Source organism: Anabas testudineus, chromosome 2 (assembly GCF_900324465.2).
Source record: "Anabas testudineus chromosome 2, fAnaTes1.2, whole genome shotgun sequence".
Classification (NCBI taxonomy): domain Eukaryota; kingdom Metazoa; phylum Chordata; class Actinopteri; order Anabantiformes; family Anabantidae; genus Anabas; species Anabas testudineus.
The window spans coordinates 6,724,006-6,750,397 of record NC_046611.1 but is presented as its reverse complement, the minus strand read 5'-3'; the positions used below and the strand labels follow the sequence as shown (position 1 = coordinate 6,750,397).

Genomic DNA, 26,392 nt, shown 5'->3' with positions numbered 1-26,392 from the left:
CCTCCCTCCTCTCTCTCTGCCTCTCTCTCTCTCTACATGTGTCATTTTCCTGCTCTTTACTCAGCCGACAGCAGCAGACCGTCCTCAACACTCGTTGGCTTTGTATCTCCTTCTCCAGTGTCCTTGTTTCTTCTTCTATTTTTCTTTTTAAAACTAAAGCAAACATTTGGACAATTCGTATTCTCTCAGGCTGGATTCACTCGTCCTCACCAATGGATGGAGTTTATTCCCCAGCAAGTACAGTGACTTCTTAAAAAGTGAGTGAGCCTTTACTGAAAAGTTCTTCTCCTCCAGGTATGTGTGATTAGACTTTGGCGAACTGTAATAAAATGTTAAATGAGTTAAAATGTAAAACTAAAGGATAGAAAACGGGGTAAATATACGACTCAGTTTGAAGAGAAAACATTTCTGTGTCAGTAAACATCATGATAGTTTATGGATTCTGTGTTGTGGAGTTAAAGGATGCGTAACCTAATTATAACTAAATGTAACTTTAAAAGCAGTTGTTTATTGTGATAATGTCACTTTTATGACATAGGATGTGAAAATGAAATACACATAATGAATCCATTGGATTATTTGAATTTTTTACTTACACTTGATGTAGAATAAGTAAAATATCAGAATTAGTAACTGATCTGTTTTAAATGTTTTAAATGATTTAGTGTTGAGTTAATTTCAAGCTTCCATTGACATAAAATAATATATATATTTATACTTCCATCAACCTCAGTGACACCTTTCTTTTTTGACAGCCCTGGTCAGTGTAGTAACTTTAACACATTTTCTTTTAATTGCATGAAACAAGCTTGGTTTGAACTTGCTGCATGATTTCTGATTTCTGCAGGTCACCAGCAATTTAGAATAAAATGCTGTGTTTTAATTAACTTTCATAGTTTGTGATGAATATTACTAAAGAGGGTAGGCCATCTATTTAGACACAAGCACTAATAACTAAAGTTTAATAAGCTATTATAAATAAAATGAAGTGATGTGTTTACCTTTGTGTAAAAATACTGTTATGTGGCACTTTCAAACAGCATTATGGAGCGGGACAGGTCGGTCATAAAGAGGTAGCCTGTACATTTATTTACGCCAAATTCAATTTAAAAATCCTAGAAATGAACATCGACTTCATCAAGCCACATAATGCATCAGTTATTTAAACGGACTACAAGTTTAACGGAGCCTTTTCTCACATGTGTCATGTTAAACACAGCTGCAGCTCCTAAAATCAATACTACGTTTGATTTCTGTGCCATTGAGCATCAACAATAGGAGGCGTGTGTAATAACAGACAGTGAACCGCGCTTCATTTAACTCACCTGAATCACATGGAGCCTTTATTAGCCCGGTTTTTATTGGCCGCAGCTGTGTTTGTCCTGCTGGAGCCGTCAGGTGAGAAAGCTCCGCTGTCAGAGCTGCTGCTGTCCGCAAGCGCACAGCGGGTCAGTTAGAAGAGTTCAAACCTGACGGAAATAAAGTAAGTAATCACTTGTGTATTGCTGCCGAATTTACCAGAATACCCACAGTTATTTGGAATTGTTTAATATAGCTGTACATTTGCAGAAAGTGACTCAAAAATAATGAGCGATGATAGATTTTAGATATTTTTAAACGACGTTCGTGGCGCTTTCGTGCTGGGCCGAGAGGGAGCTGCGTCTGTGTAGTAAAATAAAAGTTGTGAAGTACCTGCGGCAGCATCAGTTGAGAGATGTAATGAGAAAAGATGATAAAACAACATTATCAGCATACCAGGGACAAAATGTGACTCAATGAATTATGGTAAAATGTACAGTTCATAGCAAATACGATATAACACCATATATCCCAAGCAGGCCAACATCCTGCTGGGCTCCTTCATAGAACAAACCATCAAACTAACTATGATCAATATTAATGTTAGTGCCACAGTTTGATAACAGGTTATATAAATAGGAAAAACACAAAGTAAAGCATTGAAATAAAGAAGTTAAATCATTAAAGTTGAATAAAAAGAAGAAAATGCACAACATGAGATGTTTTTAATAGTGAATAAGGTGAAACCGATTCCACATTTTAAAGACACACTGTCTAGTCTGAGAGTTTCAGATCATCCTCTCCGTGTCCCACGGTTTGATAAATGAATGAAAAGTCAAAATGAAGCTGAGTACCTGAAGCTAATGCTGGATGTGCAGCAACTGATCATTTGTGGGAATAAATGTTTTCTCAATCCTGGCAGAGCAGACATATTTCAGACACTGTCCAGGTATGATGTGGGTTAGTGTCTGAAAACCAAAACATTATATTTTAAATGAGAAAATGTGAACTGAGCTTTAAACGGTGTGGTGATTTTATTTAAAGAAAGCAGAAATGAATGCTATACAACAGATGCATCGAGTATGAATCAGGTTTTTGTCCATGAATCTGATTTATTTGTTATATCTGAGTGACCTGAGAGTCTGAGCCGGCTTCCAAAGTAGAGATGATCCTGAGGAGACAGAAACTGAGATGTCTTAAAGTAAGATCTCATGTTTTAAAGTTAAGTTCTGCGTCTGGCATTCAATCAGAGTTTATTCAAATGGACGTCTTGTGAGTATATTCCCAGCGCCTTCACTTGAGTATAAGTTAATGTAATTAAACTGAGTGACGTTATTTAGTACAAGTGTGTACCTGTTTAGTAAGAGCTCACTGTGAGACCGAATAAGCAGCTTTAACACACTGTGAACAGGAATGTCAACAAAGCACAGACGTTGGTATCGGCCATGTTTTCCAGATGATTCATCATTTAGGCTGCGAGCACAGATTTGATTTAATCAGAGATTTTACCACTTGTTGTTGTTTGGCCTTCATGCTTGTGTAACGTCCTTGAACATCCTTAAAGTACCCTGGACAATTTTGGGGCCTTCCAAGAACCCTCTGTGTTATTTGGACCCTGCTGTCGCACCTGAAGGCATCACACAACCCTAAGATTTTTTTACTAACTATACAAACTAAATTACATTCAAACTCTGCACAAATCTACTCAAGAACCCCATGAACTCTCTCTAGGGCACTCATCAAAATCCACTTTAGAGAATTCATGGTTAATTTAATTACAGCATACATCTATAATGCCGTTAAAGACCCTTTAAGACACTAAGAATCCCCTCAAGAGATGCCCCCAAATGAGGCCCCACCTAAATGAATGTGCTGTTTTGCAGTGAAGGTTTTCTATGTGTTTTAATGTGATTTGTCAGTTGCAGGCTACTGCGTGTGACTGCACATTTGGCTTCCATGTGTGCTAGTTAAGTGAACAGTGCTGGGAGTGTGTGGTCTCTTGGCTGCATAACCTCTGAATGTGTTGCTTGAAGTGGTTGAATGTGTGTGTGAGTGTGAGCGAAAGACACTTTTGATAAACGGAGGCCCACGTGTAGCGAGGTGCTGCCTCTGTCCACATCCACGTCAGCTGAACGGCGTACGAACTGTCACCGTTTACTTTCTCAGTACTAAACATGAACAGTGGGGTTGAGCTGAGATGACTCTGATTCACAGAGTAGCCTTTAAAAAATCTTTTGTCTATGTTATAATCATTTTGATCTTATTGTCATCAAACAGGAAAACTGAAAGAGCTACAGATCCTATCATCAGTGCATCTTGTGGGCAGGACCCCACACAGGCTAAAGGGTTGAGAGGTCATTAACGGGAGAGTAAAGTATAAAAAAAAAAGCAACATAAAATTTAATTAGCTTATTGAAGATGTTAAATCACAGTTGGAGCTAAAAAGTAAAACAGTTAGTCAGTACATTATTTTCTAGTTTCGGCTTCTGACGTGAGGATTCGCTGCTCATATAGGAGAGTAAACTGAATTTCTCTGTTTCATGCTCATCATCCAATGATGGATCCAAACTAGAGCTGCAGCTAAAAGGTATTTTCATGATTTATTAGGACTTTATAGATGAATTTATTAGTAGTTTGATATTTAAAATGTCTGAAAATGGGGAAAATATATACACATTTTTCAAGGTCTCTTCAAAGTCTTTGGACGTTGTTTGCTCCCAAAAATATTCAGCTGCTCAAACACTAACAAACATTGGAGAAGTGGGAACGATCACAAGTTTGATATTTTGGCTGAAGAAATTACTTTTTGATCATCAAAACAGTTGCATTTGTTGACTGATTAACCACTCTCGAACACTCTTAAACCTGAAGGTCCCACTTCAAACTCTCTGATTTACTTTCCTCATCACAGTAAATTGTGATCGATCCCTTGTAAAGAACGTCTCATGGTTTGTCCACCACTGTCTGTATATGCACAAACCTCTCTGTGTGTTTCTTTAAACACCACAACCATCTTTTTTTTCACATTTTATGTCTCCTCATTAATGACTTAAATATTGCTCTGGTTAGAGGAGAAAATATGAAGAAGGGAAGGGGGTCTGATTATAATCCATTGCCCCAAATATTCCAAAAACTTGTTTATTAAAAGCAGACCAAGCACCAGTTGAAGGAGGGAGAGAACACTTGACATGCAATCTAATCATTATACACAGATTTTTTCCCGTGATGTGCTTTGCATTCCTGTTTATCAGCTGCTTATGATTTGGTACAGTACGTCAGCTGTCTGGGCTCAGCCGAACATGTGTCGTGATAAAATGTGAAAACTGTGTACATTCATTGGCACTCTGTCTTTTTTTGTGTGTGTTGATTTGAGAAATGGCTGTGAAGGAAATTAAGCACTTAGTTATTTTCTTGCCTAGAGTGAAATCGCGCTCCATCAGGGGAAACAGATATTTCAGGAAAGAGTTTTAGAGGTTTGTGGTTTTGGTGGACTGCAGAATGTTCAGCAATCAGTAAATCTACTGAATAATAGGTTGAAGGGTAAATTAGCAAAGACAGCGTGGGATGGACAGCTGAACCCAGAGTGACGCAGATCAGCAGCAAGGTGGTCTTCTAGTAATGAAGTGTATTTTTAATCATCTGTGCATCTTCTACAGTTTCTAATGTGATGTTTGTCTCTTACTGGAGTCAGAAAGTCTGAATTACATGTAATAGAGAAAGAAACCTGGGTGAAGTCGAGGTGGGACAAAGAAGGAACAATGTTTATCTGTTAATCAAGTGAAACTCTCCAAAACATGCTCACAGTAAATCCAGCTGTTGTGGAGCTTTTTGTTTCACGATTGAAAAGTGTACAGAGTTTAAAATATTTGTTGTTAATTATTAGTGTTTGTTTAAGTTTGTGCATCTAGAGTGAGTTCTGTAGGGGGTACAGTCGTTTATTTTTTTAGCGTCATTCTTTGTGTGGTGGATGGAACATATAAAATGGGAAGTACTCCCACGTTTCCAATATTGAGCTTTCATCATGGCGAGTTTGTGCCGGCTTTAACTTTTTATGTGATGTCATTTTGAAATTGAAAAGTGAGATTTCTTGTAGAGTGTTAAAGAGCAGCAAGAGGAAACAGTTTAAGTGACACAACGCAAACAAACTGAAGACTTAGCAGAAATGACAACTTTCTCAATTTGATTGGATCTGTTAATGAAAATAAATTAATTTCCTGCTGTGTTTTAGATGTTGAGTTACTGCTAAATGCTTTTAACCTGAAACAGCAGCTATTAATCTTACGTGTGCATTCTCTTATAATCATGTGCCTCTTTGGGTTCAGCTTCATGTGTTGCTGCCGTCTTTATGGTCATACCACTGAAAACCACACAACGTGAGGGGGAAATACGAAGCAGAGAGCAGACAGCTTTTCCCAAAGAAACATTACAGGGTCTGTTCAGTCATGCATGATGCTGCAGATACTGTTCATATGCACATTATGAGGCTTTGTTGAATTTAATATGGGAAATAAATGTTGTGTTAAATGTTTAAACAAGATTTCTCTGAGTGAAAGACAATGCAAAGAATCTGTCTCAGTGTCAGCAGTATATAAAGTAGTGTGACCACACGGAGAGCTGAGATGCTCGTGTTTAAAATATGGAGCTGGTTAGCTTATCACAAAGATGGGGAAATACAGGGGAATAGTTTGACCTTGCCCCGCAGAGTTTGTCCAAACAAAATCTACAGGTTACATGTTGGAACCAGTGCCCAGTTACTCGGTAGTCTTTGCTGGCAATCTTACAAGACTCCAGTGAGGGAGTCCTGATCCTGTCGTTAGGTGTTGCCTTGTGTGCCGTCATGTCCTGTCATGTCTCATGGTGGTATGAGAGGCAATGGAATATTATGACTCTTTGGATCACTGTCACGTCTTGTCATCTGTCCTTTCAGGCTGTGTGACCACCAGGTTCTTCTTTGTCGTATCTTGTCATGTCAGATTGTCTCTTTGCTTAATGTCAACTTGGACAGTAAAAGATCTTTGTGTGTAGGTAACATACAGAAGAACAAGCCAGAGAAGAGCATAACCATTTCAAATTGTTACCCACCATTATCATCATTGCATACCATTTTTGTACATTAAAGTTTAATTCCATGTGATTTTTACCTACAGTATACACGTCTCACACTGCCCCTCCAAAACAAAAGTCACCACCTGGATTTAACTAAGCAAATAGTCTCCCACTGGATAATTACTGCATGGAAGATTATTTTCAGCTGGCAACAAGTTATTTAACCCTGACTGATGCAGCGAGTAGCTTCTCATTTCTTAAACAACTATGTTGGAAAACATGGTATGCTTTTAAATTGTAAAAGAGTGGTTCAGGGAGCATGACACATCATTTTCACACATGGATTGACCGTCAGAGTCCAGACCTTCACCCCACTGAGAATCTAGGATGTGCTGGAGAAGACTCTCTCATCATCAATACAAGATCTTGGAGGAAAATTAATGCAACTCTGGATGGGAATGAATGTTGTGATGTTGCAGAAGCTAAACGAAACGATGACACAGCGAATGTGGGCCGTAATCAAAGCTAAAGGCGGTCCGACAAAATATTAGAGTGACTTCTTGTGGACGGGCAGTGTATATGAGTTTAATGTTGTCTACTTCTCGGTCTAAACAAAGAATAATAAACTTGTCTGTATTTAGTCTGTAAGTGAATGCCACTTGCCGACCTGTGATTTGTCCCAGATGACTCGGACTCTGTCTGTTGTGGTCGTCCCTGCATCCCTTGGATGTAAATAACAAAGAAATGTGTTAGCTGTATTGGCAGTTGTTGATGGAACAGTCTGTAACGACTACACTGGCGGTATGAAAGACGATATACTTGATACTGTGTGTAGATAAACTGTAGGAGGACTATTTCAGCTTGTTTGTTTTTGTTTGGTGAATTTTCCAATGGGACAGTTACTGATATAGTAACTGTGTAGACATTATTCTTGCAGCCCTGTAACTCAAACCTCAAACAAATGTGGGTGAAATACATGTGATCTGTTTACGGTTATCTACAGGACACTGTTATCTTTTAATGTAGCCTTGTCAAATCATTGCATTCACGCTCTCATTGAGATTAGACTTGAACATCTACAGTAACTGATGCTACATGTTAGGTTAAGGACTTTATCTGGACAAGCGAGCTAGTGACTTGAGTGGCTTGACTGTTTTTTCCAGAACACTAAAGCATGTTCCTGCACTTTTCCTCCCAGCTCCACACACTGTGCTGGGAGCTCCTTTGGAAGTGATCAGGAGGATGGAGCAGCGCGGAGGCACGGACAGGGGCGGATCAGAGAGTCCCAGCCTTCAGGACAGCGCCAGCTCTGATGAGAGAGGGGACAGAGGGGAGAGCCCTGTGTCTATTGGCCCCCCACAGAGCAAGATGAGTCGTGCGGAGGTCAACGGCAGCCCTGCAAACCCACGAGCCCGACAGAGCAGCACACCGCTGAGACCACTAGGAGGTGGGCCGTTAAGACACACACGTAAGCTGGAATACAGAGACACACATGCATTTTTAGTATTTGAAGTATATTTGTAATGAAGATGCTGACCGGCAGTAGTTGCCCATATTAAAGGAATAGTTTGTGTAATACTGTACTGTATGTATGTGACAGTAGGCACTGGTTGCTACAAGTGCCTATTGTCTTTGCACATGCTGTATCAAATTTCACCTGGAACGTGACGAAACTGGAGTCAAAGTTAAGCTGAGACAGTTCCACTAACCTAAATTAACTCTGACTTTCAAAGTTACAGTGCAAAGACAAATTTCCTTTAGTTTCTAGCTGACCTGTGGTGTAGGAATATGTTCCACCAGCCATGTGCAAGTTTGTTTTTGTAACCACGGCTCTTAACTTCACAAGTTGTAAACAGATTTAACTTGGAAGTGAATTTGTACTTTGCAAATTCAATAGCTTGAGTGTTTTTTCAGTCTGTGGTGCAGACTTATTGTCATGTGTTTATACAGTATGTACATGATATATAAACACCTCAGTATTGCATTAAAAAACCCAAACTATTCCTTTAATCCAGTTTTGTTATCTAAAGTAAAATAACGTTTTTTCTAAGGTTAACTGTAAATTAAATTCACAGATCTCTTCTTTTGTGGTGATGTGCAGGGGTCAGCATGCTCTCAGTTTGAAACCAACAGTTCGACATTAACTTCCAGTTTCACATGGCTCGGCTTGCCGAGATCAGAAAGTTGGCAGGATTTGAACTTCAGATGCGCTCTCTTTTTCTGCTGGTTGCACATTTTAAGTGCAAACGTACCCCGCCTTCAACAGTCGCCATTTGGAAAAGCTATAATCACTTTTTTACCAGCTAGTTTGTTTCGAGCCTACCGTAGCTCATCATAGACTGTGCTGAAGTGTTAACCAAAACACTGATAGTGAGCGTGTCGATGCCGGTGTGTGCACCATATTTACCAGAGACATGTTGATGACGACTGTCTGCTGGCTATGGGTGAGGTGACCACACACACACACTGCCACACATATATCACATGTTCTACATTGGTATTACAGAGCAGAGTGTGCACTCTGAAGTACCTAACATAGGAAACGCTCATGCATAAATGCTCATTATTCTCCCGTGCAGTTGCAAACATCATTGTGCATCATCACACAAACATTGTAACGGTACACACATGCACACCCACACACAGATTTTCTGCTGTGTTGCCTCCCTCCACCCTTCCAATGAGCGGTTGGGTTAATGGCCGATAGCGTGCCTGATGCTGCTGTGGTTTGGCTCGGGCTGATCTGTCACTGTCTCGTCAGGGGGAGGATTGATAGCCTGTTAATTATCAGTTCCTGTGGGACACAGCAATGGACTAGATGGGTGTGAATGGTTCCAGGCTTGGAGGAGCTCTCGTACTTGCCCAATAATGAGTCTAGACCAACACATAGGAATCCGTGTCACCACTGGAGCTAAGGCATTGCTCCTGAGTGCTAGATGATATAGTTATTATATCCAGCAGTGCTTTAAAAGCAGTTTTGTAAACAAGCCTTTTTGCTTGTGGGTTTTAATATGTGGTGCAAAACACAAATACAGTTTTACAATCTCACCCTGACTTACATTCGTGTTGGCAGCTGCCACATTTAACTGAAGACTTCTGAGACCACCAAGCAGCTACTGTACTACAGCGACACTGACGCACTACGTCACTAATGAGACAGAAATATGTCCAGAAATGTACCCGTTCAACTCGGTTTCTGCACTAATGCCCTTCAGAGATTCTGTGCACAGTTGTTTAACTTGTAGACTTCCACCAGGTCCAAAATAGGACCATGCAGATTTTGCCTATTTCATCTGAGTAATTACATCTTTAGGCTGGTTATTATTAGATGCCATGTTGAAATTTGAAAGTATTTTAGGATTTAATTCAGTTTGCACCAAGGAATGTTTGATCAAATTGGGTAACTTGCCTGCAGTTAATCTATCTCAGACCTACTATTCTGATAATAAAAAGCCAGCAGAGCTGCATCGGGACAGGATGTTCTAACTCTGTAAGCCTCTGTCTTACAGGTTTGATGATCCCAGTCTACTGCGTGGTCGAGCATGCGGACATGGGCATGGCTGGGGACTACGAGGGCCGCGGTGACCGTCACGCTGAGTTTGTGTTGGTTCGTAAGGATGTCCTCTTCACACAGCTGGTAGAGACCGCACTGGTCGCTCTCGGTTACTCACACAACTCAGCTGTACAGGCACGTGGTGAGTAGTGTATGAGTGTGTACAGGTGCATGTTTAGTCTAAATATTGATGGATATGTGGTATGGTTCTTACTTTAAATCCATCAATACGTTCAACATCTCCAACAAGCTTCTTACTAGCACTTGAACGCATCACCATAGTGGATAAAGGGTGCTGTTGACACGCCATTTTAAAATACAGAATAACATCTGCTTTGGAAGTTCTGTTAGCATTTCCAGTGCCACATGACAAGTTTATCACATAGATTAAATGGTTTTCTCCGATGGATGCTCTCAAAATTCACTAATTCGCCTCAGTTAAGTTGTGAATGACTGGAGCAGTGTGTAATGCATTCTGTGTTGACCACACCCCACACGACCGAGAGGCTCATCTGAGGCAAACATTACTTTTCAGTTCTGATGGGATGCTGTTTATATTCTTTTTTTTTTTTTTTTTCCTACTGCGGTCCCTCCTAATGGAAAAGATGCTCAATCCAAGAAATTATGAACCAGGATCTAGATCTTCTGAATCATGACTTCTAATGGTGACGACTTTAAGAAGTATTTATCACAAGGGAAGTGTGTTTTGAGGCTGATGTTTTCTTGATGGGTGAAGGGTGGTTTCAACTTCATGCTTTGCTCCACCCAGGCTTCCATCTTTTGGAGGTGGGGGCACAAAGACGTGTGAGTGACGCTAGTGATGTCACATCTTTGTTTTTTCTAGAAGTTGTAGCCTGACGACACATTGAAGAAGAATTTATATTTTTAACTCTCAATTGCTGACTCAGATCCATGAACCTCTCTCTTTACATCACATCTGGTAAACGAAGGTATTTTAACTTTTCCATTATTACAGTTTATGGAAACAATATAAGGTTTCCATCTTTTTCACCTCTTAGTTTAGTAATTCATGAATAATTAATTACTTCCAGCAGCAGCTGAATAGATCATAACTGGTTTTCATATGGGTGGGGTTTGCCAAATGGGTACAATGAGTACCAAAAAGTGTAGATGATCACAGGAAAGGTATTTACCAAGAAGGTATTTTAAAGATAAGTCTGTCTGGTTTCTCCAACACTTATCTGCTGATTCAGTGCAGCCACCTGGCTGCATGGAGGTTAATCCATAGTCTGAATCTGTGCAGCTCGGGCTGGCACCACAATCTTGATCTTTTTAAGATCAAAACACCAGGGCAGACAACATCCAGTCAAGCATGAAACAGCCTACACACACACAGAGAATAGGGCAGTTTGACATTCCTGGTGTATCCTGTAAACACAGGGCACTCTAACCAAGTGGCCAACGCCCTGCGACCCCCCTTGCCTCTCCCAAATAGCTAGGTTTTGTTCTGAGAAATAAGCTTTTTCTTTTCAAATAAATAATTTTTGGCTGGAGTCATGCATTTTTCCCCAGTGTGGTTACAACCAAAATTATACAGAGTCTCTTCTATTTTCTTCAGCGATTGAATTGCATCTTGCATAACTTTGGCTGAATGAGTATTTAGAAAGTCTTAACTGGCACAGGGGGTTTCTTTAATTAACTTGCACATTATGGCTAATTAAAAAGAAGCTATTTCCTATTTGAGTATATGGTTACTGCTCTGGACTTTACATGGGCTTTGGTGAATTGCTGAGCAAAAATTAAAGTTATTGCCATGTTTTGGGGAAACATTCACTAATTTTACTCACTCAAAAAATAACCATTTACATATTTTAAGCCTTGCAAACAAATAAAATCTTGTTTTAGGAAACATATGGCATTTGGGACATTTTAGAAAAGATTTTAAAGGTCTTCAAATATACGGTGCTTCAAAACCTCCACATTTCTACTAGTGATAGCTAATTTTTACAATTATAAAAGGTTTTTGTATTTTTGTACTGCATTATTTTTCTGTTCTGTAAATTGATATTGCCATATTGGCGAAAAAAACACGATCACTCATTTCTGTGTATCATTTGATCACATACTATCTGTATTGTGAACAAACTATAATTTCTAGATCTCTGAGTTTATTATTTTGGAACTAAAATGTTAAAGTATGTCTGTGCAGCTGGTTACATGCTAAAGCAGTAATATGAGGCAAACGCAGCAACAAAATTAGCTGCCAGTTATGAGAAGAACTATTCTGCTATCAGACAAAGACCTCACAGTGTTTGTTCAGTACATGAACATCAAAACACCGCTCTCACTCACAGCCTGATTCAGTCAATAATGTTGATCTGATTTTACATTTCTCCTCTGATTAATCAGCTGTAGAGTCCAAAGAGCCTTTGTTCTTTTGCCCCTATCACCACCATCCTCATGCAATGAAGACACACGCTCGCACATGATTGAGGCTGGCAGGCCAAGGCCAGACAGGGTCTGTGTTTGATTTTGCAGATCCTAATGCGATTAGGTTTGTTTAGATTTGCACTTCCAGTCACGGTTGTAGGAATGTTCAATCCAGGATGATGCTCCAAGACCAGGAGAGTTCAACAGACAGGTCAAACAGCACAAGCAGGTTAGGTTTTCATCAGTAAGAGAAAAGCAGGAACGTGGAAACTGGATTTTAGTATCTGCCAGTGTAGGCTAATGTAGACTTTTTAACATTTAACATGTGTTTGCATTGGGTCTTTGCAGGCATCATTAAAGTGGGCCGCTGGAAGCCGATGCCTATCCACTATCTAACAGATGCTCCAGAGGCAACAGTGGCTGACATGCTGCTGGACGTTTACCACATGGTCACACTGCGAATCCTGCTGCACAGGTCAGCTGATTGTCTTCTATATTAAGAACAGTATGAATGACACAGGGTCCTATTCCATTTATCAGCTGATTTTGGTTCCTGCAAAGTTGTTAGTAAGTTTGAAGTAATTAAACTGCCATGTGTGGACATGTGTCTACTGTAAGCACTGTTCTTAATGGAGATCTATAAGGCCTCAACAGGAAGTCTCTATCCTGAGGTTAAGCACCAGTATAAAATCAATAAAAGATAAAAGAGAGAATGGTTGGAAGAAGGACTATGTGACAGCAAAATACTTGTAACTATTGGGCAGGTAACAGAATTAATAACCTTCATTGATGTAACAATACTGAGTAAAACAGCAGTTTCTTGGGCGTCAAAGCATCTTAAGACAAGAACATTTCTTTAAATGAATATTATACATAGTGTTGTAATGAGTATTAAAGGTTTTCAGTCATTACTAACTTGAACAATAATCAGACTGTGATCTGGTGTAGTCAGTATTATAAAGAAGTCTTATGTTGTGCAGCTTTGCCCGGCTGGAGGACCTGCCATCAGAGCAGTGGACCCACGCCACAGTGAGGAACGCCCTCAAAGAGCTGCTCAGAGAGACCAACCAGAGTGCTCTGGCTAAGGAGTGTCCTCTGTCCCAGGTAACGTGCACTATATAATGTCTGATATTCATGCTTGTTAACACACAGTGTCTGAAAGATCAGATCCAGAGAGGTAACTTGAGTAATAAGTAACAGAGATAAAACCATGGTTGCTGAAAATCAATTTTTTTGCTTAGTGAACAGCTAAATAACAGCGATGCATTGTGGGCTCCACCTCTTGCTGCAGCTACCAATTATTTTCACTATTCATTCGCCTAATTTGCTGACTGCCTTTATGAAGTAAGTGCTGCTAAATGGTAATTACATTTCTCATAATAAATCCTTATTTTAAATAGTCAAATCCAAACAGTTGTTTTTGATTTGTCACATTTGTGACACTTTTACATCATATTTGATAAACAACTGATCATCAAAGTCAGTTGTTTTGACTGTAATTTACTGTCTGCTGACAAGTAGATTCAGTACTGGAATAAAGTGTGACTGCAGCAAACACATTTATTTACATTATTAGATTATTCTATCTATAATTTGTCAAAATAATTAAAACTATAAATTCTTTAAGTCTTTTTCTCATGTAAGAGAAGTCAAATGAGAAAGTATTTTCTTAATCAATAGTTGCTGGTTTATTTTCTTACATAAAGATCTTGACTGGCAGATGATAGATTACCTCTTTTTCACATTTGTTCAAGTAGCAAATAATGAGAAATATGATTTTTAAATTCCTTTCTAAAGCTAAATGGTTAGCTTGGTTTGACTGTTTCTGACACACACAAGTAAACAGATAGCTGAAATGCTGCTAAGTATTTTTTTTCTTTCTCTAAACACATGTGGTTTCATCATCACTTCACCACACACTTGGTGCACAGTGTAATCTCTCACTCACACACACACACACACACACACACACACACACACAATCACACAAATATTGATACCATCCCATGGGAAAGGATGCAAACATGCACACATCAATTATCCTGCTCACACACACCCTGCAGTCATTAGACTCAAGAGTGTGTCATTTTGAGTTGTGATTTATACACAGGACTTAGTCATGATGTAATTAGTGATTAGGGGAAGTGTGTGGGTGGTGTGTGTTTGCAGCCTGACTCATGTGAGTTTTAATCCTCAGTGTTTCCCATGTTGAGTATTCACCCGTCCCTTAAAGTTTGTGCATCTACTGCTCTGAAGAACTGACCACGATGCAAGTTGGGAAAGGTATTTTAAAAAACAGCCAGACCATTAGTTGGTCATCACCCACTGTCGAGTCACTGCCACTAGGAAGGTTGTGCCAGACCTCGAGTTTTTATTAACAGACATTTGATTGAATTGGTTTTGAGAATAAACTTCATCCACAAACTCGGATTTCAGAGCTTTTTTTTTTGTTTTCATCATTCAAATGGTCCTGATCCTCTTCTGAAGAATTTCTGAGTGATAAAATGTGTTGCAGCTGCAATGTTGCAGTCATTTATGTCCAGGTTTTTAAAATCTATTATTTCTCAGACTCTTGTGTGTGTGTGTGTGTGTTTCTCTCTTTTAGAGTATGATCTCAGCAATAGTCAACGGTTCCTATTATGCCAACGTCTCCACCTCTAAATGCCAGGAGTTTGGGCGCTGGTACAAGAGGTACAAACGTATGACAGGTAACTCCTAATCTCATGCTCATCCAATTTCTAGATGGTTTATATTCTCATCCTCTGTTACAACCTTACATACCTGGTTATCTAAAGAAGCAGGCTGGTTACCTTGGTGGCACAAATTGAAAGAGTCCTCAACCAGAAATCAGACCACACTGTAACTCATTAGCTGCAGGTTTACTGCTCCAACCATTAACCTCCATTGTTTTTGACTGGAGACAGAAATATCAGATGGATCAGTAAGATGGATGTTTAAAACCTCAGGACCAATTGAGACAAGTGCAAAAGCACAAGATGGTTTTCTAATTTCACAAACTGACCTTCAGTCAAATCTTATTTTTGATCATTTTGGCATAAACTAAATTGCAAACTCCTAAACGAGTTGGAGAGCACATCGGAACAGTAATCTATAGTCAATATCAAACGTGCACAAAGGCATGGAAACACTGCACTAATCACAACAGGACGATTAGTGCCACCGCTCACAGGTGTTTTACCCTAGTCTGTAGGTTTAGTGTTCACTAACCCCCCAGTTAAGTTTCAATCTTGTGCCTTGTTAAAACTTTTCTACTTATTTGTCTCATGGTGCTTTAAAAAACAAAAAAAAGGTGGAGACTGTCGGAGCTCTTTCAAAACTGACACTCACTGCTAATCAAAGCTCAACTTAATTTGACTCACCTGCCTCACTGCCTTTGTTTTTGTGATTTTTAGTTGCATTGAAATGTGATCCTTTTCCATTCTTCTGTCCACCCCCTGTATCAGTGTGAGCATGTGTCAGACTGTATGTGTCTAATCGGCTGCATGAGATGTCTGTCAGTGACAGCTCTCAGTAGGAAGGAACTGTCACACATGGTTCACATTAATGTCACCCTTAATACACATGACAAAACTAAATGCTCTTAACTACTAATGGAAAACAGCAGCCTCCCCCCCAACACACGCACACACACACACACACACACCACACCAGGAGTAAGAGCTCCTCTTACATTCATTCTACACACACAAGGTAAAAATCTGAAACCCTACCAAACCTCACTCCAAGTTTTATTCCCTTAATAACAAAAAACTTGACTCTCAACCAAAGCCAGCAGAATCCTAATAAGAAGCAGATTCATGTGGAGAAGAGTAAAGAGGCCTTGAAAATCCAGGAGAGCAGAAAAGATGGAGTTCAGTTCATATTCTTTATGATTGCTGTAAACAGCACGACCTTATCTCTTACACACAACAACCAACTTCTACCTTCTGCCATTTTAACATTGTCATAATATGGAAATTATACAGTTTATCATGTGACAACAGATGAATCATGTTGTGTGTGTGTGTGTGGAGAAAAGATGTTGGACAACTACTTACACTGTTCATTTACCCCCAGGTGAATACATTGAGAAGATGTGGTCACAGGACAAGTCGGATATAAAAGGTACAGTTTGTAATTTACAGATATTTGTGAGTGAGCAGCCACCTTTTTACTTTTTATTAATATTATATCATAAACCTGATACATGAGGCTGCAACACTATTAGTTGGTACTAAGGCACATTGTGAACTGTTACCACAGAGTTAATGAATTCTGAATTTTCCCATAATTCCTTTAGTGATACACAAAATATACTTTTATCTGTTTCTAATAAAAATATTTGAAATTCCTGATAATTTATTACACATGTAAGAATCTTGCCCAGTATATATTTTAACTTTGGGGAGATCCCCGAGTTGTAGAAAAGATAAGTAGAAGTGGATTTGCAGATGGATCAGGGTCAGTTCACATGAGAACTGGTGTATGGACCATGTCGTGGTTCAGGTTTCTGTGCTGGATGAAGTTTAAGATTCTGGTTCAGATTTAAGATGTTGGTCAGGTGTTGAGGAATGTTTGTAGTTAATGAACGATCCTCAGAAATACAATAAACCGTATGTGTGTTATCACAGTTGAGAGGGACCTGAGTGTCATCGGCCAGCACCCCCCCTCGCTTCTACCTTCCCCCACCCATCTGGGCACCATCAGCGGCCCAGGAGCTCTTCCTATCAAGAGCGGCCTGGGGGATACTCAGACGTCCACCCAGCCTCACTGTCTGCCTCACCCTGTAAGCCAGCACCACCCTAGTCCTCCACTGCGTCCCCAGGCTCCACCCCTCCTGGGCCACAGCGGGCTGCTGTCCCCCCAGCTCTCCCCTCAGCTCGTCCGTCAGCAACTCGCCATGGCCCATCTCATCAACCAGCAGCTCGCTGTCAGCCGCCTGCTCGCCCACCAGCACCCACAGGGAGTCAACCAGCAGTTTCTCAACCACCCGCCCATCTCAAGGACCTGCAAGGGCTCCGGAGCCACTTCTGAGCTCAGCCTCAAGTGCTCAGTTGCAGAAGTGTCCTCCGACATTTACCAGCAAGTCAGAAACGAGCTGAAGAGGGCCAGCGTTTCCCAGGCAGTGTTTGCACGTGTGGCTTTTAATCGCACACAGGTCAGTTTGTAAATATGCAAAAAGATCAAGGGATTATTATAAAAGAATAAAATTCCTTATAAAACAACTGTGTGTGGCTGCAGGGCTTGCTGTCCGAGATCCTTCGTAAGGAGGAGGACCCTCGCTCGGCCTCTCAGTCGCTGCTGGTCAACCTGAAGGCCATGCAGAACTTCCTCAACCTGCCAGAGGGCGAGCGAGACCGCATCTACCAGGAGGAGAGAGAGAGGAGCACCAGCACCAACCACAACCACTCCACCAACCATATCTCTAACGTCAACCCACACAGACACACACAGGTACGCACACACCCACTGAGTGTGAAATTAGCAGAAGCTCTTGAACAAAGTGCAGATTGAAACAAGAACATTTCACTAGGAGACACTTTAAGCTTTGGGCCTCTGACTCTGTGTAATAGTAGTTTTAAGTTGCTTTCACACCTTAATTCGTTTGCTTTGATCCGAATCAGTTTGTAACATTGTATCAGTTTCTCTTCGGTTCGGTTTCGTTTCACACCGAGTAAAAAACCAAGTGAACCAAAACACGTCACTTCAAACGACGTGAGAACGTCCTCTCCGCTTATTGGTCACATGTGTCTGAACAGAAACAGTAAATACAGGAAGAAGGTGAAGTGTTGTTCTACTGTACGTTTGTGTGACAGGAGAGAGATGAGTTTACCACAGGTTGGTCATCCCGTTGATTATTATTATTATTATTAATATTATTATTATTGTTATTATTATTATTATTACGTTACGATTTCGTTACTTCGCCTGCAGAGTCTTTAGACCTGGTGTCTGTGAGACACTTCACCTCCTCACGTCTCCACGTTTGTCCTCGATTAATCAGACGGCATGTTTTTGGTGGACAATAGCGATGTTTTGTTCGTGAACGATTCGTTCAATATGAACTAATCTTTTGTATGACTAATGAGTAATGAATCCTCTCGGTGAGTGATTCGTTCATTTCCAGTTCATTGCAGTACCTTCTCTCGCCACATGGCAGCAGCTCCATAAGCACAGTCAGCAGGACAGGAAACAGAAATGATTCGTTCACGACTCAGGTCCTTGTTCTTTTGTCACGTGACAGCTGTAGCTCAGTAGGCTGTGGACTGAGAAACAAGGACATGAATGATGTCTGATATCTGACGTTAATTTATTTGTCACCTGACGCCCGACATACATTATTTATTAATGGAATCATAATTAATTAGTGGTCTTTGTAGATGTGTGTAGTGTAATTGTGTATATGATGTAAATTATGTTTGTAAATAAATACTTTCTAAAACTATATCAACATGTTAATTGTGTTATACTCTGTCATAAAATAATAAAATATAACATTAATAACATCAATAATAATAATAATAATAATAATAATAATAATAATAATAATAATAATAATAATAATAATAATAATAATAATAATGTCACGCTTTGGACAAAATAAATGCACCATGTAAATATTTTAGGGAACTTATTGTTACTTTTTGCTTTTAAAGTCTCACTAATTGTATAAAAAAATAAGTTTTACTTTCACTGGTCCTCTACCAGCCGTCACGTGAAAGGCAGCTCGGGCTGCACAGTTTTGTTCATCGTTCACAGCTCAGGCTGTGGCAGCAGTTCACTCGTTCTCGTTCATCGTTCACAGCTCACGATTTAATCGAACTAAATCCTGTAGGTGTGAAAGCAACCTTAAATATGGATTTGACACTGGTGATAAATAAGAGTGAAACTGGTCCCTTGTTCAAATATATTATCTAGATTTCCTGGCTGTTTTGAGGAAACCTCACTGAGATTTAAAGTGACTTAAAGAGACGTTTCATCTCGGTTTCTGTGTCGCTCTGTGTAGACAAAGTGCAGCATCTCTGGTGCAGAGCTGCCACTGAAGCTGGACTCACTGGTGAACATCACATCAGGAATCTATGAAGAGATCCAACAGGAGATGAAGAGGGCGAAGGTCTCGCAGGCGCTGTTTGCCAAAGTGGCTGCCAATAAGAGTCAGGTCAGTACTTTAAAGTGAGACGCAAACCTTGATTTAAGCACTTTAATTACACTGTGAAATCTAAACGTATCCCGAGCTCACTGTTGACAATTTTTAAATGAACTTTGCCTGTAATGCCACGTAGCTGTGTGGGTAGTCTGGAGCTACAGAGCACAGGACAAGACCTGTTCTGTTTCTGCACAAAATAACATATTGATCACAACTTTCTTTCTTCTTTTTTGTTAATTTAATTTCTACTTTCTGTTAGTTAACCAAATCCTTTGTCATCTTAAGAACTGAGAACTTTGTATAACGTCTCGTTGACGGGCAGATAAATGTTTTTAAAAAGTTTACATCCATAAACCTCATGTGATACATTCTTGTACACAGTTCTGGCTGAGTTGATGATGTTTGAAGGAGTTGATGAGGGTGTAACAGAGAGGTGTGTGACTGTGTGTGTGGGCATGTGGAGTATCTGATTACCCGCTGTGGCATACCATCATGTCTACATCCTCTGATAAACAATGTGGGTGAGCGAGGGCGAGATCAAAGTAAAGTCTGCAGCGGCGGGAGAGAGTAGGAGACAAAGAGGAGGCAGTTTATATGCTCTTTTTTATATATATATATATATATATATATAGATTTCCTGCTTCTTGCGACTAATAATTTATTACCAACTCTGTCTGGGTCAGAGAGAAGGTGTGTGTTACAGTGAGAGACTCTGAGAGAGATGCTACAAAGTCTGAAATGATAAAACAGTAAGTGGACTGAAATCGAGTAAGGGATGAGGGGAGTGAACAGGAGCAGAGGGATGCAAGGAGGAGGAAAAGAGAGATGAGATGACGGAGGGATGATCACATTATTACCATTAATTTTCAGGCTGGAGGCTGCGCATAAACAACAGCTGGTGGCAGATCCTGGGTCAGCCTAGCAGACATAATCCAATCTCCTTACACACTCACACACAAACCTGCAGACACTCACTGTCTTGAGACATTTTAGGGAACTACATATATTCTGTTCTGTTGTTTTCATGTTTATTTAAAAAACTATCGTACACTAGTGTAGTAGTGTCAGTCGATGTTTATGATTCATGAGTTTAAGGCCTCGTTTTTGAGCAGCAACTCTTGATAAGAGCATCAACTTTGTCAGCTCTATTGTTCAAATCAAACAGGGTGAATTAAAAAAGGAGTGAGCCAGCAAATGTTGCATTAAATATATATTAAATATATGAGGATTCAGTGCAACACTTTGCTTATTTTTAGGAGAACATATGATCACAATAACACAACAACAACAACAAAAAACAAAACAAAACGTGACATAAGCCACAAGTGAAAGTTTCTGCAGCCAAACACGGCCTTCTGAAAACATCCATCTAACAAGTTTTTCAAATCCCCATTGGTTGCCGTACAAAAAATAAGCAACGGGTACAATCATGACATAAAAACAACATCGTCCAAATAAAATAGAAATGCAGCAAGAGTCACTCTGTGTTGGTGAAACAAAGGTTGTTGCCTCTGGAGGCTTTTTTTTTTGTCTTGTCACTCCAGGGAGTTTTTCAGGACCAAATTAGTTTTTAAAAGATTCAGTGTACCAACAATATGTAGCTGTTCAATGTCTTTTGCCAAACAAGTGAACTCTGCCACAAAAAGTGTTTCCTTTCTGACTTATAATTAACATTACGTTCAGGAGAAGTTATTAAAAGACAGTATACGATTATACTAAACAGTTATTGCCCTAAATTTTCACAAATACAAATGCAATATCCATACAGTCAAAGTGTTCTTCAGAGAGACTGGCCTCTTTAGTCTCTTTTAGTGGCTCTACTGCACATGTTAAACCCTTACTCCTCCATGTGTGCTCCAGGGTTGGCTTTGTGAGCTGCTCAGGTGGAAAGAAAGCCCGAGCCCCGAGAACCGCACTCTGTGGGAGAACCTGTGCACCATCCGGAGGTTCCTGGCGTTATCACAGGTTGACCGAGACCAGATTTATGAGGAGGAGTCAAGGCAGCAGCACAGTGACCGGCTCCACACTGTCCTGCACATCCCAGATCAGCAGGTATGATAAACCGCAAAGTTGTTTTTCACTATAGCTCATGTTTTTAGTTGAGAATTTAGAAAAACAAATCAGGGAGTGCATCAGTGTGTTTTGAAGATTAAAAATAGTGAGGACAATTACACAATCATAGCGCAGCAATATGCAATGTTTTACGAGTGAGAAAATGCAGAAAGCAGCTTGTGAGTGTGAGTGGCTTGGTGTTTTCCTACAAGTCTCTCTCTGATCCCACCACCTGCTCCTCTCGGTAGCCCTCCTCTTTGTCATGTTTGTGTCCCATAAGTCATTGAAAATAGAAGTGGTAAATGACCAGCCCACACATTTCCTGCTAAACACTCCTCCATCCCACCCTCTCCCCAAAACCAAAATGCTCCCCAGTCTGGCCCTAACCTCAATATTATTCAGAACACAGCCTGTAATTATTGAAGCAGAGAAAAAGGAATTGCCATTATCTTTATTTAGGTCCTTTAATTTTGATGGACCACAGATTTATGTTGTAGGATTCCTGCGTTTGGGTGTGCTAGCCACCCCGCCCTGTTAATACGCTCTAGTAGTGTGGTTGTTTGTGTGATGAATTTGGGAGGTTGGTGCGCATGTTGGCAGATGATGGAAGCTGGTCAATCATGCTTCCGCTTGTACTACATCTCCCCTAATGATTCTGCAGAGGGGCAGTGAAAGAGGAGCTGAGTGGTTCGTTTATTATAATGATGAGGAGTTTGAGGTCTGTATTGTAATTACACACCATGTTCACTCAGATGGTGATGGAGATGCTGCATACAACGGTTGTTGTCTAGAAACCTTAGTATTAGTACCTTAGTATTCCAAATCTGCAGCAGTGGATGTGTTGCTTCTTACACCACTTAATTTGCTGCTTTTGCTCTCCACATTTTGTATGTTGTTTTATACATATTTTATAAGGTTGCATATAAAAAATAAATAAATACACTGTTAATCATAGTGACAGGTAAATGAAATCATGTGACACTGTTTGTCCAGTGTTTGATCTTTACAAAATTGGAAATGAGTGCAAAATTGTTACAACTGTTATACAAAGTATGTTGGCTGCAGGTACAGTATGTAATGTATTAGTAGTAAAGTGTCTAAGTTTGAGTGTCAAGTTCTCCATAGACAGAGAAATGCATAAGGCACCAAAGAAGTGAACATATCTTGTTCTACATCTAGCTTGTTGAGCGGTTTAGCAGATGTTCACTTCTAACATCAGTTAAAAACAAAAGCTGAAAACAAAAACAAGTATTTGGGATATTCATTCTTCTGCTATTAAACAATTTCTAACAATACATGTACATCCACTTGATTGACTGCAATAGTCGATTACAACTGTTAAATTAGTTAAATTAGTTTTGCATAGATGCTGGTCACTTATTACATTAGAACTTATTACACTTTAGACATTAGTAACTCTCAAAGTATAATAATATAATAATAATAAAAAAAAGGTATTTGGTGCTTTTAGCTGCATCTCATGGTGTTCTTTAGCAGTTTGCATGGAGATGGTCCAGTGCTGTTACTTACTTAGTAAAGTCCATTTAGCAGGTTTCCTATATGGGAAGAAAAATGTGACATGGATGAAGACGGAGATTCGATTAAAAGCTGTAGAAGAAGTGATCTACTGTAGTTTTTCTTGTTAATGATCTTTTCTAATTCTGACATTTTTATTTAGGCAGATTTACATTAATTTCGTCTTTGATCTTTCTATATAGACTCTCCACAGACCGCCCCTTCCACCTCTGACAGCCCCATCTCCAATTCATGAAGTCCCACTTCCAGTGTTGCATGGCTCAGAGGACGGGCCTCAGCGCGGGATGAGCCCCGGCCTTGGAGGTGGAGGACCAAAGAAAGCTCGTTCCCGGACACGAATTTCCCTGGAGGCCCTGGGAATCCTGCAGAGCTTCATTGGCGATGTGGGACTCTACCCTGACCAGGAGGCCATTCACACCTTGTCAGCCCAGCTGGACCTTCCCAAACACACCATCGTGAAGTTCTTCCAGAACCAGCGCTATAACGTCAAACACCACAACCAGACCAGAGAGCCTGTCCCTGGTGAGGATGACGGGGAGAGTCTGAGTCCCAGCGAGGGAGGTATCAGGACACCGGAGAGCCTATTGGAGGAGGTGCTCTCTGCTTCTGAGGAGTCGAGTGAGGATGGGAGAGGATCAGTGGAGGTGTTCCAAACGCAGGAAGAAGATAGAGGAGATGAAAAAGGGATAGAAATGGAGGTAGACAAGGAAGAAGGGGATGATGGGAAAGTCTCAGGTCCAGCAACATCCTCCCTGTCCCCCTACAGCAGTGTGGACAGCCCCCACTCCGCAGAGCAACAGAGATAACAGCAGAGAAACTAGACTGAGACCAGAAACGATTAGATGGAAGCAAAGAAACTGTGAAGACCACACACAGATAACCTGTGAAAAAACACACACGTTGCTCATTTTCACCTTTACTAGAGCTGATGACCAGAGCTCGTTAATATCTGAACTGTGGGAGAATATTTATGTACACTTTGACTGAAAAGGGATATGAAGGCACTGCCACTGCCTTCAGATGATCAGTAGATGATAGACCACTTAATGAAAAAACATATTTCTTCCAAAATGTTCAATGTTTCACTTTTTCTCTTTCCTGGATAGGATGGAGAAGGGCATCAGATCATCACTCCACTGAAACACAGATTTATTAAATCCTTTAAATGTTAATTTATCTTTTTTCTCTCCCTCTCTGTCAAGTGTTACTTCTATAAAATGTCAAACACTCCCTCTGCAGGCTTTAAATGTGTCTGTAAAAAGACTTCAGTTCATGAACTACTCCTGCAGCACAGTTTACCTTTCTGATTTATTTCTACTTCTGTCAAACTATGACTAAACACACAGCTTGTTTGCAGTTGTCTAATGCAGTAGTCCAACATGGAAGCTGTGTATTTAGCCTGAAAGATGCATATAAAAATTAATTTTATGCATAGATAGAGAAGTGATTTATGCTGCGGGAATGGTAATTATTTTCCCTCCTGTAAATCTTCAGTCGTCCTTTGGAACTATGAGTTTCATGTTTATTGATGTAAGTTTTTGTTTATTATGTTTAGAGGTTGACCATTTGATACTCAAACAGTTTGGTGGAGATTTCTTTGGCAGGTTTTGCTGTAGATGTTAAGCTGGCAGTACAGAAGCTGGCAGGGCTGAGATGGTTTGTTTGCAAATGCATTTTCACAGCAACTAAACTCTATAGAGTTCAAGTGTGACGAACCCTACATGTTCTCACAGTAACATTTGGCTTCAACCTCTGGTCCATGTAACTGCCTTTGGGCTTCATTGTTTGCTTCCCATAGAGATGACAAAATAAACTTTGTCAAGTAAGTTTTGACGAACATTCGAGTCCCACCGTGACTCTCAGCCTCATTTACAGTATGTGGCATGGTTGCCATTAAATTAACAAATCTAGATCAGCACTTGGCCGCTTACAACAGGAATTTGCGAAATAGTTTGGAGTCTAATGCCAACCTTACAAACTCTGCTCACATTAGTTATGTGTTAAATCTGCCCAAACCACACAAATTATATTTTCTGGCCAGATATCTGAAACAAATACAGATAAGAGAGTGACTGACACGCTGCAGCCAGAATTAAAATATACCAACTAGAACCTTTTTTTCTTTTCTTATCTATAAGTTATTCTCCCAACGTCCTTCCTAGGATGCTTTAAGAAGTGTCTGCTTTGACTGAGCTGTATGTGACATTTAAGCCTTCACTGACATAACCACTCTGCCCCCTACACAATATTTATTACTAACTGTACTTTAATCAAATTATTGTTGTAATTATGGTTTTGCTACGATTTCCTTTGACTGCAAATGTCTTTGTAAGTCTGAAGAAACAAACTCAGTGTTACACAGAAAAGATCTGATCCTGTATTTAGTATTAATCCTTTTCTAATGGACTTTTATGTATTTTATGATGTAAATGTTGATATTTCACCTGCAAAAGTGAACCTGTCATCGTATGTTGGATGCAGCCACAGTCACTTTACACTGCTTTGTGTATTTGTGCCACAGATGAACTGAGTGTGAAAACAGATTATTTCAGTTTTCACAGTCACTTCTGCCCAGAAATGGAGCACATAAGGTGTCTGATTTGTTTCACTTTGATGTTTTACTATTGTTCTGATTCTGCTGTGGGCAGGACTGATAAAACCTTTTCTAAAGTATTGTCTGTGTCACAGTGTTGCCCTCTTTGCTTTACTTTATAAAAACGGTTTGATCTCTAAAGTCGAGAGAAAACAACGAATGGTTAGATAATGGAAAAAATATGCATGCCGTTTTATTTCAAAATGTAAATTAAAAGTATTTTTATTAAAATTATGTACAAAGGTATTCAGACCTGTGTGCTGTAGTAATGTGGTCACATAACATTTAGTTTTCCCTTGATGAGGAGTCCACCAGTGGCAAGTTAGGCTGGTTGGACATTAAAAAGGTACACTTTTGTTATATAGGGGCAAAAAAAGTATGTGAACCCTTATGAATTTTTATAGTTTTTGGCATTTGTTTGTTATAAAACATGATCTGATCTTCATATAAGTCAAAAGTAAGATTTTATATTTCAAAAGAAATATAATGTGCCTAAAACAACACAAAAAAAATCAGACCTTTTTAATGACTTTATTGAGAACAACCATAAAAACCTCATAGTGATTGTGGAAAAAGTAATGGAATAATAACTTCAAAACAGCTAATTGGAGTTAGGTGTTAGCATAAGTTAGGAAAATTAGTTTTGAGGTGGACTAGACCTACTGACTTGACAAAAACCACTCCAACTTTTTGAGTTTGTTCCCCACAAGAAGATGCTTATGAGCCATGTCTCGCCAAAAGGAGCTTTCAGGGGATCTACAATCGAATCAAAAAG

General features: G+C 39.8%; 1 protein-coding gene across 2 annotated transcripts; it reads left to right on the top strand.

Annotated features, from left to right (window-relative positions):
• Nucleotides 1-60: 60 nt before the first annotated feature.
• LOC113164065 (DNA-binding protein SATB2-like) lies at nucleotides 61-25,697 on the top strand. Of its 2 annotated transcripts, none has more exons than XM_026363175.1 (12): nucleotides 61-257; nucleotides 7,544-7,792; nucleotides 9,855-10,040; nucleotides 12,638-12,764; nucleotides 13,270-13,393; nucleotides 14,895-14,997; nucleotides 16,367-16,414; nucleotides 16,921-17,447; nucleotides 17,531-17,743; nucleotides 19,296-19,448; nucleotides 21,297-21,488; nucleotides 23,207-25,697. In XM_026363175.1, exons 2-12 carry the CDS (start codon nucleotides 7,588-7,590, stop codon nucleotides 23,828-23,830), a joined length of 2,502 nt encoding a protein of 833 aa, XP_026218960.1. In that variant the 5' UTR covers nucleotides 61-257; nucleotides 7,544-7,587; the 3' UTR covers nucleotides 23,831-25,697. The 2 variants fall into 2 exon arrangements, with proteins under 2 accessions (XP_026218960.1, XP_026218959.1); XM_026363174.1 differs by having other exon boundaries at nucleotides 7,544-7,813.
• Nucleotides 25,698-26,392: the final 695 nt, after the last annotated feature.

What these genes read in the sequence shown, in the direction of transcription:
- LOC113164065 (XM_026363174.1), top strand. Translation starts at nt 7,588, where the DNA reads ATGGAGCAGCGCGGAGGCACGGACAGGGGCGGATCAGAGAGTCCCAGC. An exon ending in AGGAGTGTCCTCTGTCCCAG is followed by an intron (nt 13,394 to 14,894) that starts GTAACGTGCACT and finishes TCTCTCTTTTAG; the next exon opens with AGTATGATCTCAGCAATAGT. An exon ending in GGACAAGTCGGATATAAAAG is followed by an intron (nt 16,415 to 16,920) that starts GTACAGTTTGTA and finishes GTGTTATCACAG; the next exon opens with TTGAGAGGGACCTGAGTGTC.